This window comes from Lissotriton vulgaris, chromosome 5 (assembly GCF_964263255.1).
Source record: "Lissotriton vulgaris chromosome 5, aLisVul1.2, whole genome shotgun sequence".
In the NCBI taxonomy this organism is placed as follows: domain Eukaryota; kingdom Metazoa; phylum Chordata; class Amphibia; order Caudata; family Salamandridae; genus Lissotriton; species Lissotriton vulgaris.
The window spans coordinates 61,279,217-61,297,484 of NC_141693.1; the positions used below are offsets into that span (position 1 = coordinate 61,279,217).

An 18,268-nucleotide genomic window follows, 5' to 3' on the forward strand; every position below is an offset into this window, starting at 1 on the left:
GCTCTCTGTCACCCTGCGAGGGAGGCTCTCTGTCACCCTGCGAGGGAGGCTCTCTGTCGCCCTCCGAGGGATGCTCCCTGTCGCCCTCTGAGGGATGTTTTGGATGTTCTCTGTCACCATCATCTAGTGCCCTTTAAATGGAGCTACTTCTCAGGAAGCTTCTTGGCTTTAAACTAATCAACTTATTTGAGCAGAGCATCACTGTTAAAGTGACAGCGTATGACCACAATACGGATGTTTACACCTCTAATCCCACCCTAAGCCATATTGTTGAGGAATTTGGTTGCAGTTTACAGTTTTAAAGTAATCCAGTTGTAAATCAAATTTCTATTGCTGCAGGGCAGCAATTTGTCGACATTCATTTTGCACACTAATATAATCAGGGGTTACCCTTAATATAAAATTGTTACTATTCTTCAAACTAAAGAGTTCTCTTTGGCAATCTCTATCTTTATCTGGGTTGACAAAAACCCAGTGAGCTTTCCATTACCGATTTCAAATTCCTGGTTAAATAGCTGACAAGAGGTTTGGTGCACGTGAACCTAAGTGGCCACCTGCATCAGGAGACAAGTAAACACATTAGAACAGAAATGTTTTCAAACTTCTTAGAAAAGAAGGAATTTGGTTTCTTTCCAATTCTCTCGGGTGTTGTCACTCATTAAGCTTTCCATTTCTATCGAACTTTTGACACATTTTGCTCCTTGGTCTTCATATATTATTTACACTCACAGGAATTGCTTGGTGTGTTGCATTCTCCCTAATAGATAAAATACATAAATGATTTGTAAATAGATGAGTTATTAACTTGTATATCACACCGTAAACGGTCCCTGTACATTTCTCTGTTTGTATATGGAGTTGGGCTCACAGCATCAAGTGGGACAATGTAAATTATCCATGTCTGTATCATGTGCGGCTCTCGGAGTGCGTGGGGTCGCTGTGCATTGACCCAGCCAGGAGATCATATGTGCTCCGCTCATACATTTAATAATGCACACAAAATACAATTATTTCACTTCCTTCTGTTTTATTTCCCAAACAGTATCTCACCTTCAGGAGTTCCCACGACGGCGCCTCAGACTTCTTTTCTATACCCGTTATTAGGGCCTTGAGAGAGGTGATTTGATTGGACAGTTTGGTGATATTTGCATTTTCTATCGTGGTCATTTTCTTCTCCATCTCCTCCAGTCTTCTGTGCAGTGCTTGCTCATTTTCTTTCAGAAGCTGCCGCAGCTTTTTAAACTCAGATTGAATTTTATTCTTCTCAGTTCTTAGCTTGTTCTGTCAGAAGCAAAGAAAAGCTGGTTAGATATTAAAAAGCTTTCTACAAGCCGTCCTTAGAGTCGGAGGCCAGGAGGAGGGTGGAAAGGTTGATAGATCCTTAAAAAAAAAATCAGACCACTAACGTGCTTTTCCTAATTTCTGAACTGCAATCTCTTACTACCTTCCCTTCTAGCGTCTTCCATCCTTCTCACACTCCTGCCCTCCCCCTTCCCTCAGACACCTCATGAACTGTAGAGAGATCATAATTTGTGAAGTTGGAGAGAAGCTCGATCCATGGAGAGAGTGCAAGGAAGGAAACCCACCGCAGGCAGAGACAGTCAAAGACCGAGAGACGGGCTGAGGGGAGACACAGGCTGAAGTCACATGATGATGTAAAAGAAGGGGGCCAGGAAGTTTCCGCCCTTGGGATGGAAGACACAAGATTTGGGGAGTGCAGGCTGCCCCTGTCCTGCCAGCGCAATGGATGTGTTTGCCCAGAAGGAGACACTGGAGGGGTGTCCTACAATGGCGCTCATTCAAAGTGATGGGTAATCACTGGTGTCGGAATGTCACGTTCAAAATCATAAACAAAGTATATGCATTCTGTCACATAATACAGAATTACCAGATAAATCAATGTTTCTGAAGGTAATTCAGCGATTTCTGTAAAAGATGAGTGAGGAGATTGGATAAACATCCTTTCCTATCCTAAGATAAGTGGCTGTGAGTTATCAGGTGAGGTATGTCACACTGTGGCTTAGAGCAGGAGCCTGTGTGTTATCAGGTGAGGTATGTCACACTGTGGCTTAGAGCAGGAGCCTGTGTGTTATCAGGTGAGGTATGTCACACTGTGGCTTAGAGCAGGAGCCTGTGTATTATCAGGTGAGGTATGTCACACTGTGCCCTAGAGCAGGATCCTGTGTGTTATCATGTGAGGTATGTCACACTGTGGCTTAGAGCAGGAGCCTGTGTGCTATCAGGTGAGGTATGTCACACTGTGGCTTAGAGCAGGAGCCTGTGTGTTATCAGGTGAGGTACGAAATGAACAATTGATGGACAAAATGCAGAACAATGTCATACATTCACTCCAGTACAGAGATCTGGGCCTAAATCTATAGTTTTTTTTGCTCACCATGCCATTTCAGTTTGGACCCAGCCAAATGCAAATCAGTCTTGACCCTGCGCCCAATGGGAACAGTCCAGCCCGAACTGCCAGTCCAGGTCCTCCCTGGACTGGAAACAAGCATCCTAGGACCGGTTTTGGGCTTTCAGCCCTCATCAGCCAGGGCCTGCCTTAGCAGTTCGGGCTGGACTGTTCCCATAACAAACAGGGTCAAGACTGATTTGCATATGGCTGGGTCCAAACTGGGATGGTGTGGTGAGCGAAAGAATGACGGATTAAACCCAGATCCTTCTGATTGGGGGTAAATGTTTGCATTGTCCAGCATTCTGTCCATCAATTGTTTCTTTTTTTATCAGGTGAGGTACATGTTATGTTATGTTATGTTAAAAGTGTTTAATACCGCGCACATACACCAATTGGTTTCTTGGCGCTCGAGGACCATGGAAGAGGACACAGGGAGTGTAGGCAGCTAACCGTGAGCAAGACGGAACAAATGAGTTTTCAGAGATTTGCGGAAAGTGGGGTAATCAGAAGTGAGCCGAATTGGGAGGGGAAGGGAGTTCCAAGTGGATGGGGCAAGGTAAGAGAAGCCAGCACCACCATGCTTCTTGCGTCTGAACCTGGGAATGACCAGCAAATTGTGGGCAGAGGATCTATGGTGTCGGGAGGGAACATAAGGGTGTAGGCAGAGAGAAATGAAAGCAGGGGCAGAAACAAAAAGAGATTTAAAGATAGTGCAGCCAAGTTTAAAGATGCAACGTTGCGCAACCGGAAGCCAGTGGAGGGTTTTTAACAACGGGTGACATATTGGTGTTTGGGTTGCTGGAAGATTAATCTGGCTGCCTGGTTTTGCACCAGTTGGAGCCGTTGTAGGTGGTATGCTGGGATCCCCACGTATAGACAGTTGGCATAGTCTAAACGTGAGGTAACCAGGGCCAAGGTGACAAGAATAAGAGCCTCTGGAGATAGGAACCTTCGGATCTTCCCGATCCTGCGAAGGTGGAAAAAGCAGGCCGAGGTAACAGCATTAATATGCGGCTGCATCGAGAGGTCACTGGAGATGGTAACACCTAGGCTCTTCACGGAGTCAACTGGGCAGGGAGGGGGGCCGAGGGCAGGGGGCCAGAAGTTGGGAGTCCAAGGATGTGGGGGCCCACCAATCAGGACCAGCTCTGTCTTGCTAGGATTGAGCTTCAGCTGGCTGAAGTTCATCCACTCATAGATGGAGAGCATAGTGGTTTGGAAATTAGAGCAGGAGAGAGGGGAGGAGTCGATAGGAAAGATAAGTTGCAGATCATCTGCATAATTAAAAGTGGTAACAGAAGAGTGGCGAAGAGAGACCAGGAGAGGCTGCATATAGAGATTAAACAGAAGGGGAGATAAAGCAGAACCTTGGGGGACACCGCAGGAGAGTGAAGTGCAGGGGGCAGAAAAGGAAGATAAGTGTACAGATTGGGTCCGGAGTTGGAGGAAGGACACAATCCAAGACAGGGCCAGGCCCGAGATCCCAGCATTTCTGACACAGTCGACCAGGATGTCATGGTCGACCGTGTCAAAAGCGGCCGAGAGATCAAGTAGCACTAGGGCCTGGGCCAAGTTCTTATCAGCCCCCTGTCTCAGCGTGTCCATGACCGCTATCACCACTGCCTCCGTGGAATGGGAGGGTCTGAATCCGGCCTGTTGATCATCGAGGAAATGAGTTTCCTCGATGAAGGTGCTCAGGAAACGAGTGACGTAGGTTTCCAAGACCTTCCCCAGGTATGGGAGAAGGGAAATAGGTCGATAGTTGCCCAGGACCGCAGGGTCGGAACCGTTTTTTTTTAGGATAGGTACTACCACAGCGCTTTTAAAAGCATTGGGGACAGAGCCTGTGGAAAGTGAACGATTTAGGAGGTCCAGAGGAGGGCCGGGACAGGCCATAAAGGCGTCTCTAAGGATTTGGGGAGGGCAACAGTCCTTGGGGGAGCCTGAGCCCACAGCCGAGAGTAATGAACGAAAAGTGTCTAAAGAGATAGGGGGAAATACATTCAGGGAGTGAGGATTCGAAGGAGGAAGGGCGCTGATCTGAGACATAGTGGTGGGGGGAATATTGTTTTTAATCGTGGAGATTTTGTCAATAAAAAAAGAATTAAGGGAGTCGCACAAAGCTTGTGAAGGCTGAGGCTGAGGTGTTACACGGTCGGGTAAAGAAAGTTCAGCTACAATTGAGAAAATTTCTTTTGTCTTGGATGCAGAGTTGATTACTTTCTGGGAGAAATAAGCAGATTTGGCCAAAATAATGGATTTTTTGTAAGATTTTAGTAAGTCAGTGTAGGCAGACTTCAATAAAGGGTCATAGTTACGCCTCCAACGGCGCTCAGCCTGACGAAGAAGGAGTTTGCTGGCCTTCAGTTGGTCAGTGAACCAGCGCTGAGCGTCGTGGGGTCGCTTAGATTTAATGGACTACATCACTGGCTTGAGACAGCCATTGATCTACTGCGGCTGCTTGAGAGTTCAGATCAGGGTAGCTAGGGGGGAGGGTGGAAGCAAGGGTCGAGTGGAAGAGAGAAGTGTCAGCGTGCTTCCAATTACGTGCCGAGAAGTTGGAGGCTGGTGGGGGGCGGGTGGGTACAGAGATTTTTAGGGCAAAAGAAATGAAAAAGTGGTCGGACCAGGTGCAGGGATACACCAGAGGAGAGGTAATATCCAGATTGGTGGTCCATACCTGGTCCAAGGTGTGGCCCTTGATGTGAGTAGCAACAGAGATATGTTGTAAGAAATTTAGGCCAGATAGCAAACCAGAAAATTCAAGTGAAAGGGAGGATTCAAGGGGGTCAGATGGCCAATAATTAAAATCGCCGATGATCAAGATCCTAGCAGAATTAATGGTCAGTTGCGAAATAAAATCACTGAACAAGGATGGGAAGGAGGGCATATTAACAGGGGGACGGTACACTAAAACACAAATGAAGGAGTGTTTGGGAGAGGAGAATTTCAACATAAGAATGTCAGAGTTCAATATAGGGGTGGTTGTTACAGAGGTGAATTGTAGGTTGGAGCGAATGATGGCAGCAACTCCACCACCCGGTCTGCCAGAGATCCTGTTAGAATGAAGGATATAGTAGCCCGAGGGTATTGCGGCCAAGATGTCAGGATAGGAGTCCGCGTGTAGCCAAGTTTCAACGAGGAGCAAGATGTCAATCTTGCCATCCTCGAGAAGTTGGAACACCTCAAGCTGGTGTTTCGGGAGGGAGCGGGTGTTAAGATAGACTACAGAGATGGAATTCATGCCAGGGGAACTAGGCCTGGAAGGTATGGGAGTGGCAGAGTTGGAGGGAAGGGTAGTAGAAGGAGGAGCCAAGGGGATGCTAGATAAGAAAGGGGAGAAAATGCCATGATTCCGAGCGATAGCAATCGTGTGGGGGGCAGGAGGGGCACAGGAAAAAAAGGAATGAAGTTCCTGTGAGGTATATGTAATGCGTTGAGCAGCATGCATGGCCCATAGCCCCGGTCGGGCGCGGACGGGCGCAGACGGGCTTGACTTATGCGCGACTTCGGCGCGAAGTTGGCGCTCCCGCTGCGCTCGTCCGCTGAGCTTCCTCCAGGTTGCCATTTATGCTAATCGACGTTAACCACTAGACCGCTCACCTGCACGGTGGAGAGGCAGGGCGGAAGTGGTGCAAAGCCGGAAGTGGCGCTCGTGCAGGGACCCTCCGCGCAAACGGCACACTGCCGGGGCGGACCGGGGTCGAGAGCGAGGAGAGTGAGGTGAGCAGTTTACAGCAGGTAAGAAATGGCAAATGCGGGCGCGATGTAACAAAGAAAAAAACAGGTTTAAAATCCACAACCAGCTCGTAGTCAGCTGGAATGCAGGTTAAAAGTAATCACCGGCAGCGCTGGTACACGCCCGCGGCCAGTAGCCACGATTGTCAACCTGCGGGGCCAAGTGCAAAGCAAGTTATAGAGACGAGCTCTGCAACCACTAGACCGCTCACCTGCACGGTGGAGAGGCAGGGCGGAAGTGGTGCAAAGCCGGAAGTGGCGCTCGTGCAGGGACCCTCCGCGCAAACGGCACACTGCCGGGGCGGACCGGGGTCGAGAGCGAGGAGAGTGAGGTGAGCAGTTTACAGCAGGTAAAAAATGGCAAATGCGGGCGCGATGCAACAAAGAAAAAACAGGTTTAAAATCCACAACCAGCTCGTAGTCAGCTGGAATGCAGGTTAAAAGTAATCACCGGCAGCGCTGGTGCACGCCCGCGGCCAGTAGCCACGATTGTCACACTGAGGCTTAGAGCAGAAGCCTGTGGAATATCAGGTGTGGTATGTCATACCACAGCTTACAGCAGGAGCCTGTGTGTTATGAGTTGAGGTATGTCACACTGTGGCTTAGAGCAGGAGCCTGTGTGTCATCAGGTGAGGTATGTCACGTTGTGGCTTAGAGCAGGAGCCTGTGTGTTATCAGGTGAGGTATGTCACACTGTGGCTTGGAGCACGAGCCTGTGGGTATCAGGTGAGGTATGTCACACTGTGGCTTAAAGCAGGAGCCTGTCTGTTATCAGGTGAGGTATGTCACACTGTACCTTAGAAGCCTGTGTGTTAACAGGTGAGGTATGTGACACTGTGGCTTAGAGCAAGAGCCTGTGTGTTATCAGATGAGGTATGTCACACTGTGGCTTAGAGCAGGAGCCTGTGTGTTATCAGGTGAGGTATGTCACACTGTGGCTTAGAGCCGAAGCCTGCGTGTTATCAGGTGAGGTATGTCACACTGTGGCTTAGAGCAGGAGCCTGTGTGTTATCAGATGAGGTATGTCACACTGTGGCTTAGAGCAGGAGCCTGTGTGTTATCAGATGAGGTATGTCACACTGTGGCTTAGAGCAGGAGCCTGTGTGTTATCAGATGAGGTATGTCACACTGTGACTTCGAGCGGGAGCCTGTGTGTTATCAGATGAGGTATGTCACACTGCGGCTTAGAGCCGGAGACTGTGAATTATCAGGTGAGGTATGTCACACTGTAGCTTAGAGCAGGAGCATGTGTGTTATTAGATGAGGTATGTCACACTGTGGCTTAGAGCAGGAGCCTGTGTGTTATCAGGTGAGGTATGTCACACTGTACCTTAGAGCAGGAGCCTGTGTGTTATCAGATGAGGTATGTCACACTGCGGCTTAGAGCCGGAGACTGTGAATTATCAGGGGAGGTATGTCACACTGTGGCTTAGAGCAGGGGCCTGTGTGTTATCCGGTGAGGTATGTCACACTGTGGCTTAGAGCAGGAGCCTGTGTGTTATCGGGAGAGGTATGTCACACTGCGGCTTAGAGCTGGAGCCTGTGAATTATCAGATGATTAAAGAGCCTTCCAATGGGACAGCCGCCCGAGACCAGCCAGCTACCAATCATCGTAAAGCGCGCAGATGAGCCGGTAGTCCACAAGCATATTTATTGGCTGTGTTGTCGACCAATCAGCGCCTTGCTTGCTAAGGCAATTCCGCGGGCTGAGCTGATTAAAACAGGTGAGCGCGTCTCCACAGTTCACTGCGAGTCAGAGGCGGGGAGCAGGGGGTGTTTGAAGAGCTCGCGCTGGCCGAGGAAGCAGATTTAACTGCACAGGAGCGCCGCGATGAGGAGGTCCAACAACACTAAGGACAGAGAGCCCAGTTTGGCAAGAGCGCACGACTCACTTGGAATCCAATAGAATAGTGCACTGCTGCCTCAAGGCTCACTGGTACAGGAGAGTGCTGCTGTCCAACTGGACAGAGGAGCGCAACCTTAAACACCAGGTCAACCAAACGCTTTTTTTTGCGCGACCTGAGTAAATACTGCCCCAGAATAACAGAAACCGTGCTTAGACAGCGTAGGGCAGTGCGACGACCTAAGAAGGCACGAACAGCTGAGCTGGCGCACAGAAGCTTAACGCGGAAGAAAACGACCGGAGGAAAGCACATGAAAACACACCACATTTCAGTAAGGAGGAACACAGCCTCAACAAAGCACAGACAGCAATTCTCGAGGGTGTAACAGAGTCTGGGCTAACATTGCACAAAAGAGAACAGCATAGGCCAGGAGAGCACAATTAGGGACCAAATTGCACTTATTATTATTGTAAGAGCACAAGCAAATTGCACTTATTGTATGAGCACTACGACAGCGTAGGGTAGTGCGACGACCTAAGAAGGCACGAACAGCTGAGCTGGCACACAGAAGCTTAACGCGGAAGAAAACGACCGGAGGAAAGCACATGAAAACACACCACATTTCAGTAAGGAGGAACACAGCCTCAACAAAGCACAGACAGCAATTCTCGAGGGTGTAACAGAGTCTGGGCTAACATTGCACAAAAGAGAACAGCATAGGCCAGGAGAGCACAATTAGGGACCAAATTGCACTTATTATTATTGTAAGAGCACAAGCAAATTGCACTTATTGTATGAGCACTACGACGCCACACAACGCATGAGGTTGTTTCTTAGCCGGTCATGGAACTCGCCACCCACAAGGAAAGAGACTCCGCACCTCCGACTAGAGTGTCGCTCCATGAAAGCGAGCAGTGTATAACCAACTGAGAAGCGACCAAGGCCACATCTGCCCGAATACGAAAGGGACATACATCTATTGGCTCCTCGCAGAAAGACAACGCCTCAACTCTCCTAATTGAACAACATTTTCAGCCAAGACAAGGAGGAGGCAGCGAGTCAAAATGGAGGGCATTGCTGTGGGGAGGGGGGAGGAGAAATGCGACGCGACATGGCAGGCAGGGGAGGGGGCGGAGCGGGGGTGTGGGAGGAGTGCGGGAACAGACGGCGAGGGGAGGAGAGTAGGAGGAGGAGAGTAGGGGAGCTGTGGGGAGGGGGGGAGGAGAAATGCGACGCGACATGGCAGGCAGGGGAGGGGGCGGAGCGGGGGTGTGGGAGGAGTGCGGGAACAGACGGCGAGGGGAGGAGAGTAGGAGGAGGAGAGCAGGGGAGGCACGGCCTAGCGGCCGTGCAATCAAGAAGTGAGGGGGCGGGAGAGTAGGCAAGGCAGGCGGCTGGGGGCATGTGCACGCGCTTTTAAGCTCAATGCGCATGCGCATTGAGCTTAAAAGTCACGGGCACTGCAAGGAATCGCCACGATTCCTTGCAAGTTGGATAAAGAGTGGATAAGCCCCCATAGTCTCGCTTGCTCGATGCGCATGCGCATCGACAGGCGAGACCTAAAAAACAGGTTTAAAATCCACAACCAGCTCGTAGTCAGCTGGAATGCAGGTTAAAAGTAATCACCGGCAGCGCTGGTACACGCCCGCGGCCAGTAGCCACGATTGTCACACTGAGGCTTAGAGCAGAAGCCTGTGGAATATCAGGTGCGGTATGTCATACCACAGCTTACAGCAGGAGCCTGTGTGTTATGAGTTGAGGTATGTCACACTGTGGCTTAGAGCAGGAGCCTGTGTGTCATCAGGTGAGGTATGTCACGTTGTGGCTTAGAGCAGGAGCCTGTGTGTTATCAGGTGAGGTATGTCACACTGTGGCTTGGAGCACGAGCCTGTGGGTTATCAGGTGAGGTATGTCACACTGTGGCTTAAAGCAGGAGCCTGTCTGTTATCAGGTGAGGTATGTCACACTGTACCTTAAAAGCCTGTGTGTTAACAGGTGAGGTATGTCACACTGTGGCTTAGAGCAAGAGCCTGTGTGTTATCAGATGAGGTATGTCACACTGTGGCTTAGAGCAGGAGCCTGTGTGTTATCAGGTGAGGTATGTCACACTGTGGCTTAGAGCCGAAGCCTGCGTGTTATCAGGTGAGGTATGTCACACTGTGGCTTAGAGCAGGAGCCTGTGTGTTATCAGATGAGGTATGTCACACTGTGGCTTAGAGCAGGAGCCTGTGTGTTATCAGATGAGGTATGTAACACTGTGGCTTAGAGCAGGAGCCTGTGTGTTATCAGATGAGGTATGTCACACTGTGACTTCGAGCGGGAGCCTGTGTGTTATCAGATGAGGTATGTCACACTGCGGCTTAGAGCCGGAGACTGTGAATTATCAGGTGAGGTATGTCACACTGTGGCTTAGAGCCGGAGCCTGTGAATTATCAGGTGAGGTATGTCACACCGTGGCTTAGAGCAGGAGCCTGTGTGTTATCAGGTGAGGTATGTCACACTGTAGCTTAGAGCAGGAGCATGTGTGTTATTAGATGAGGTATGTCACACTGTGGCTTAGAGCAGGAGCCTGTGTGTTATCAGGTGAGGTATGTCACACTGTACCTTAGAGCAGGAGCCTGTGTGTTATCAGATGAGGTATGTCACACTGCGGCTTAGAGCCGGAGACTGTGAATTATCAGGGGAGGTATGTCACACTGTGGCTTAGAGCCGGAGCCTGTGAATTATCAGATGAGGTATGTCACACTGTAGCTTAGTTAAGGAGCCTGTGTGTTATCAGGTGAGGTAAGTCACACTGTAGCTTAGAGCAGGAGCCTGTGTGTTATCAGGTGAGGTATGTCACACTGCACCTTAGAGCAGGAGCCTGTGCGTTATCAGGTGAGGTATGTCACACTGTCGCTTAGAGCAGGAGCCTGTCTGTGGGTTATCAGGTGAGGCACTTCTCGTCCCAGTGAATAGGAGATTTTCAGCAGTGGAGAGAGGTGTGTTTCTCTTGCGTCACCAAAACTGACTGGTGTCAAACATTTTGTGGAGTTGGGTATGTCTCCACTACTGGTAGGGGGTTGTGCTACGGTACGTGTCACTAGTATACAGGTAGAAGGTTTGGCTCCTATGATGTGACACCAGTCCTGGTAGTGTTGTGCTCTTGTATTGTGTCACTGGTCCTGGCAGAAGGTTGCACTTCTTAGCTCTCTCCTTGGTAGAGGGTTGTGTCCTTGTATGACCAGTGCTAATAAGGAATGTGTTCCTGAGTTCTGCGAAACTGTAATGTTATTGCTCCCTGAGGCCCAGAACAGTACATGTTTTGTGACCTGCAAAGGCCAAGCGTGCCCTCATAACAGAGAAGACACTACTTCCCATGTCCTGAGTTAACAACCTAAAGTGGTGGTGGTAGCGTATTAAATTTATTGGCTCATTAGTTATGACCAGACCTCTTTCCTGTGTCCGGTGAGAGTGCAGTCTACTGTACTGCTTTGGTGTGAGCCTCAGACCCTTGCACTAACCTTCCGTGTGCATGTCCAGTGCATGTAGGTACGGTGGATGTGCTGCACATGGGTGGTAATAGGAATCTCCAGGCCCAACTCATGAGGTCGCACACTGTGGCGCACACACTGCAGATTTAACCTAAACCTCATGTCGCTACGTACGCATACACACCTGATCATGATCAGACCTACGCACAAGATAATCATCAAATATGAATGGTAAATTACAGATTGTTGTTTTTGTTAATGTTAACAATGCTCAATGGTGATATATTTGCACAATTATTATGATCTTGAGTTCCCGTTGGGACATTGACATCGAACAACAATTCTATAGTATGTATAATGCTGTTATTATATCCTTGTACCCCATCAATGTTCTATATAAACCTGTATGAAAGATACTATGTACACTCACTATTGTCAAGGATCTATGTACAAACCTCTGAAAAATGATATTTAAAAAAAAATGGGCACTAGTTATCCTGGGACATTCCAGTCAGCTATGACCTATCCCTGTGAGAGGTCTAATGAAGGCATAAAAAATGACATCAACTTATTGACGATTAGTACGACTGTTGCAGGAAATCCTTGCAGTGAGGATTAAGCAGACAGAGAATGCCCAAGGTCAGTGGCTGATGCTGGGCTGTGCCCAAGTAATTTCTAGAATTAGAAATGCATATTTCCTGAAGAAGGGAATGTACATGTCCTGAAACGTGTTAGGATTAGAGGGCATTGGGTTTAGATGAACTATTTGTGGGCTAAAACTCATCTACACAATATTGGAGTTTCCATGCTCGCTTTATCACTTAGACTAGCAGCCCGCCCCGACGTTGTCCGGGTATGAATTGCTGCCGGCCAGTAGTATATTGTTTTGTAGGATTTCGTTTTGATAGCATTTCTTATCTGTGACAGGCCTGTGAAACGCTCCGATTCACAGTGCACTGCTGATGATGCACTCAAGAATGCGCGTTCAGTAGTGTGTGAACTCGAGTTTCCCGACTTTATTTTTCCTTGCAATATTATATATTAGAACATTGGAATGTCGGGAGCTCCATTGAAACAATGGAGTGCTCTGGGCTTATAATGGCTGGTATAAGCCTGGAGCTCGAACATTCTAATCTTTCTATGTTCACAGCTCTGGATGTGAACAAAGGCTTCAGGGAGCCTGAGGGGATTTCAATCCCGTCAGGCTCCCAAAAGGCTTTGTTCTTTTTTGTTAGAACATTCTACCCTCTAGTGGCAGAATGTTCTAATAGCCTTATAGCCCTTCGTAGCTGGGCTATACCGCTATTAAAGTCCCTCTCCCTTGTTAAAGGCCCGAGCCGAAGGGCTTTTCATAGCTGGTATAGCCCTCTACGGCGGGCTATAAGGCTATAGCGCGAACTCGACCACATGGCATGAGCACAATTTACATTACAGAAGAACACATTCATTTGTGGTAGGCACGGGGAGACAAAGCGATTTGCCTGGAATCACAGGATGTTGAGCTGATGCAGAGATTCGAGCGTAGCTCCCCAGCTCTAAAGTTCGCAATTCTAGAACTTGTGGCGGGAGGTGTGTCTAAAAGTGTATGTCGGTGCTGGCCATCAATGAGAGAGACCTGTGCATTTTTCAAATCGGCGGTGAAAAAATATGAGTATGTTGCTGGAGATGTGGGCCGCCGTGCCCCCAAAGTGCTTACCTGGGGAAGGTAAACACCCATTATTCCGCAACTTTCTTTCCGCATACTTTCATTACGAAAGTACCATAACTTCGCAATGCCATTATAACGCATGGCATTACATTTTATATGCTTTACCAGGCATATATTTACAACGAAATTCGTTGTAAATGCATGAATGGTAAAAGCATATATTTTTTAAATGTTTGGATAAGGTAAGTATGGGTATAGGGGTATTAGTTTTGGGGTACTGAGGTATAGGTTTTGGGGTGTTTGGGTATTTTAAGGGTTCAGATATAGTTTTGGGTTATGGGGTACAGGGGTAGTTTTAGGGTTTAGGGATAGGTATGGGTTTTGGGGTACAGGGGTATTTTTAGGGTTCAGGGCTAGGTTTGGGTTTTAGGGTATAGGGGTATTTTAGGGTTCAGGGGTAGGTTTGGGTTTTGGGGTACAGGGGTATTTTTAGGGTTCAGGGCTAGGTTTGGGTTTTGGGGTACGTTTAGGGTTCAAGGGTAGGTTTGGGTTTTGAGGTACAGGGGTATTTATAGGGTTCAGTGCTAGGTTTGGGTTTTGTGGTACAGGGGTATTTTTAGGGTTTAGGGATAGGTTTAGGTTTTGGGGTACAGGGTATATTTATAGGGTTAAGATGGGTTAGTGTTTAAGGGTTTTGGGGTATTTTAATAGGTAAGGGTGGGTTATGATTATGGGGTGCAGGGGTATTTAAAGGGAGCAGGGTGGACACCCGGAGCTGGAATGTACAAAACCTGGGAAGGAAAAACAATGAAATATTGGGCACAACGCTCGCTTTTTTTCCGTAATCCCGCGCCCCGCACATGCCCACGCCCCCAGCACACGCCCACAGCACACGATATGAGACATGGCATGAAGGGCGGAACGTACCACATGCCACCAGCGTTTGTCACGCCCACAGCACAACGCAGACACGCCCACAAGGGACTACTTTGCTGGCACGGTTCTTTTACCTTTTAAATGTATATGGTGGGCGTCTGCATAGCCTATGTCCTTCTGCTGCAACTGCCCTTTCCAACGCTGTATTGGGTGTTGTGATTGGTGCTGTGGTTCCTGAGATTACCCGCCTCGAAGGTTTGGGCTCTCTCTTTATTATATTAGTATAGATTAACTCTGTTGGAAGATCTGTGGTTTGATGATGTGGCTGCTTGTTGCCGTTGCCGAGCTTGGCTGGATCATTTGTGGTAAACGTCGAATACTAGTTAGAAATAAACTCAATTATGGAAGCCGGAGTCCTTATTACCAGGACAAGATTCAGGAATGTAATAAATTATAAGATTGCCTATTCTACGTGGTTCCCCAGTGTGGTGGCACCACTACAGACAACAGGTAATAATGCTCACTTACAAAGAAAATATCTCCGAAGAATAAGCAGAGAGGATTCTTCCTATCTACGCAGGTTTAACAGAACTGAAAAGAAGGCACAAAGCGGTAAGATGAGGAGCTCTTCTCTATTCGTCCTAGTGCATAGGTCTCCCGGCAGCAACTGCCGACATGTCAAAGGTATACATTCTATGCCAGAATATGGAATCCAAAGAGATGTCCCGTGCGGGCTGGCACGCGGGCATTAACTAAAGATAACATCTTTACACATCCCCCTTCCTACATTGCAAACAAAGAGATTCAACATTCCCTAAAGAAAATACAAAATTCCCTAGACCATTCCCTTCCCCCCACCAATAATTAAAATAATAACAAAAACAAAACCCCAAAGCGGAATGTACAAATTAGATCACAATTCAAGATACAATAAAATCACGATACTTAGTAGGCACAGATTTAATTCTTGACGACCTCCACTGAAAGTCAGAGCTGCAACCAGTGGAAGCTGTAGAAGTAATTGAATTCCTGATGCTAGAGGAATCCAAGGAATCCAAACCAAATTTGTTCCTCACAAACTCAACCTTAGATTTGGGTACAATTGAAATACAAGACTTATTCCAAATGTTACCATTGTCAAGCACTACAACCTGATCTTTCACCTCCTTGACCTGTACAGGAGGGGAGAATTTAGCTTGCCCTTTGCGTATAAGCACAGGTTTTTTAATTCTATCCCAATCACCCTGACATACTGGAGATGTTCTAATGCTTTTCGGTGCATATTTTGCCTGAGCAGCACTCCTAACATCTGCTACCCTCCCAATCTTGGTAACATCAATGTCTTTTCTCAACACCCAATCTTTATTGAGCTTGGAACCAGCTACTCTTCCTCTGAGCAAGGTGAAAGGTGAAATACCTGTGCTGTCATGGGGAGTGACCCTCATACCCCACAACATGTCAGAAATCACATGTCTCCAATGAAGGCCATTTATAGCAGCCAGCTGTAATTGATCTTTAACAACACGATTCAGGCGTTCAACCAAACCATTGCTACATGGATGATATAAGGAAGTGAGCACATGTCTAATCCCATGCCTTTTAAAATAACCCTCCATCTCACTAGAAACTAATTGAGTACCATTGTCAGATACCAACTCTTCTGGGAAACCCTCCCGCAGGAAAACTTCAGTAAAAAAATTGATAATAGTAGAAGAATTGATACCTTCCACAAACTTAACTTCAGGCCATTTCGACATGTAGTCAATCAAGACTAATGCATATTTAGGGGTATTGCCCAAATCATTAAACGGACCAGCCACATCAAATGCTAACTTGTTCCAAGGTATTTCCTTTACAGAAATGGGATTAATATCAGAGGGATAAGTAACTTGAGTTTTGTCGCTAAGAACACATGCCCCACAATCCCGAACACAGTGCTCGATGGCCTGATCAACATCAGGCCACCACAAATCTTCACGTACTCTGCGTTTCATGGCTCGAATACCTAAATGCCCCACATGAGCCAAGTCAAGAACAGGTTTGCAAAGTGAAGTTGGCACAACTAGAAGACTACCTCTGCGTAAAATTCCATCAACCAAGGACAATTCATCACAAATTCTTCTAAACGGAACTAACTCAGGAGATAACGATTTGTCATTCGGCCATCCCAGAGTCAAAAAATCTATTACTTTACACAAATTCACATCCTCAGAAATAGCACGCTTCCAATAAGTTTCTGATAAGGCAGCACCAGTGTCAGATAGTGAACTGACAGCACACACCATCTCAAATTGATCAGGTTCCTCCTCGTGATCGGTGTGAGCAAGAGGTAACCTTGATAAACAGTCAGCTAGATTGTTTTTTATACCAGGTACATATTCCAAGTGATAATTAAATTCAGCAAGTCTGTACTGCCATTTGGCAATGCGGGGTGTAGCCCTACCACCACCCTTGGTTTTGAAAAGGTCCACTAATGGCTTATGGTCAGTTTTAAGAGTTACATGATTGCCCCACAAAAAGTTCCTAAAATGTTGTACACCCCACCATAAAGCCAACGCCTCTTTCTCGATTGTGGAATAAGTACCCTCAGCACCTCTCAGGGTTCTGGAGGCAAAAGCATTTACTTCTTCTCTATTGTCAGCTCTCTTTTGCATAAGGACAGCTCCCAGTCCAACATTACTAGCATCTGTAACCGCAATACACTGATCATTCAAATCAAATAATTTGAGAGGGCGTGCCTGCACAAATACAGTTCTCAATAGGTTAAAATCATTTGCGCACTGTTCAGACCAGTCAAACCTAGCATTTTCCTTTAAGAGATTGCGTAAACAAACGGTCTTGTCAGCAAAATTTGGGACAAATTTTGCATAGTATTCAACTAGTCCTAGAAACTAACGTAGTTGATCTTTATTTTGCGGTTCAGGTGCATTAAAGATAGCATCTAAAAGTTTCATTTTAGGTTCTACACCTTTGGCTGAAATATGGTGACCTAGATAATCCACACCATCTCTGAAAAACATGCATTTGTCCTTCCTTAAAGTCAACCCATACAACTTTACAATATCTAAAACTTTCCTCACTCTATCGTTGTGTTCTTGCATGGCCTTACCATGTATGAGAATAACATCCTGAAAGAAGACGACCCCTGCAGAGTCCTTGAAGAGATTACCCATACGGCGTTGGAACACTGCAGAAGCCGACGCCAAACCGAATTGCATCCTGAGATAACGGAACGCCCCTTCGAGAGTCACAAATTAAGTGATATGTCTGGAATCCTTGCTTAATTCAATCTGATGGTAAGCAGAGAATATGTCCAGAGTGGTAAAATATTTGGCACCTTCCAGGGTAGACAACATCTCATTAATGTTAGGCAGTGGTTGGCGATCTATCCAAATACATGAATTTAAATTGCGTAAATCAACACACATCCTAAGAGATTTATCCGCCTTCCGTGCCAAAACAATGGGGCTTAACCACGCTGACCCTTCAATTGGTTCGATGACACACAAGGAACACAACCTTTCTAATTCACTTTTCAACTCACAACGCATACTCAAAGGTACTTTGCGAACTTTGTGTGTAATAGGTTTTGCTCCTTCTTTTAAAACTATGCGATGTTGGAAACCCTGAAGCTTACCAAGATTATCGCTAAACACCTCCGGATCAGCACAAACCCACTCATTTTCACTCTATGTGGTCACAACATGCACTGACTCAGGTTGTGCAAGTGAAGCGTAATATTGTTTGGCTTCATTCCTCAACAAAACCATGTCGGGATGATTGGGGTCAAGGATGATATTTAGCTCACCTTGTTCATGCCATCCCAACAAATTAGCACTATCTTTGACAACGTAAATTACACATGACGTGCACTCGCCCTTAAATTCTAGTTTGTTTTTAAACTTTCCCAAGACTTCAACCCTTTTCCCACCATATGCAAACATCTTAATTGATGATGACGCCAAAAAGATCTCACCCAAACCTTCAAAATCCCTAACATTGATCAAGGTGAATGGGGAACCAGAATCCGCAAGGAATTTGACCGATTTGTCGTTCAAGTTTATAACACAAGTAGGGGATTTCCTCCTCTGAGATTCATTAAAAGATGCAATCTCTACAATACCTTCCGCTTCCATGGGGGAAGCCGATAACATTAATAATTCATAGCAATTATCATCATCATCATCACTATCGGTATTCTCACACTCTATATTCTTCACACTTTGTGACGGTGCCCTTTGGGAAAAAGCTATTTTACACATGCGTGCAAGATGACCCT

General features: G+C 47.0%; 1 protein-coding gene across 1 annotated transcript in view; it reads right to left on the bottom strand.

Moving 5' to 3' along the window:
* LOC147710161 (E3 ubiquitin-protein ligase TRIM11-like) overlaps nt 1–18,268 on the bottom strand; it is a 117,058-nt gene that overhangs the window by 67,346 nt on the left and 31,444 nt on the right. Inside the window, exon 3 of the mRNA XM_086920856.1 lies at nt 1,051–1,281. Coding sequence (XP_086776982.1) covers nt 1,051–1,281 — 231 coding nt within the window. The remainder of the gene's footprint in view (nt 1–1,050; nt 1,282–18,268) is intronic.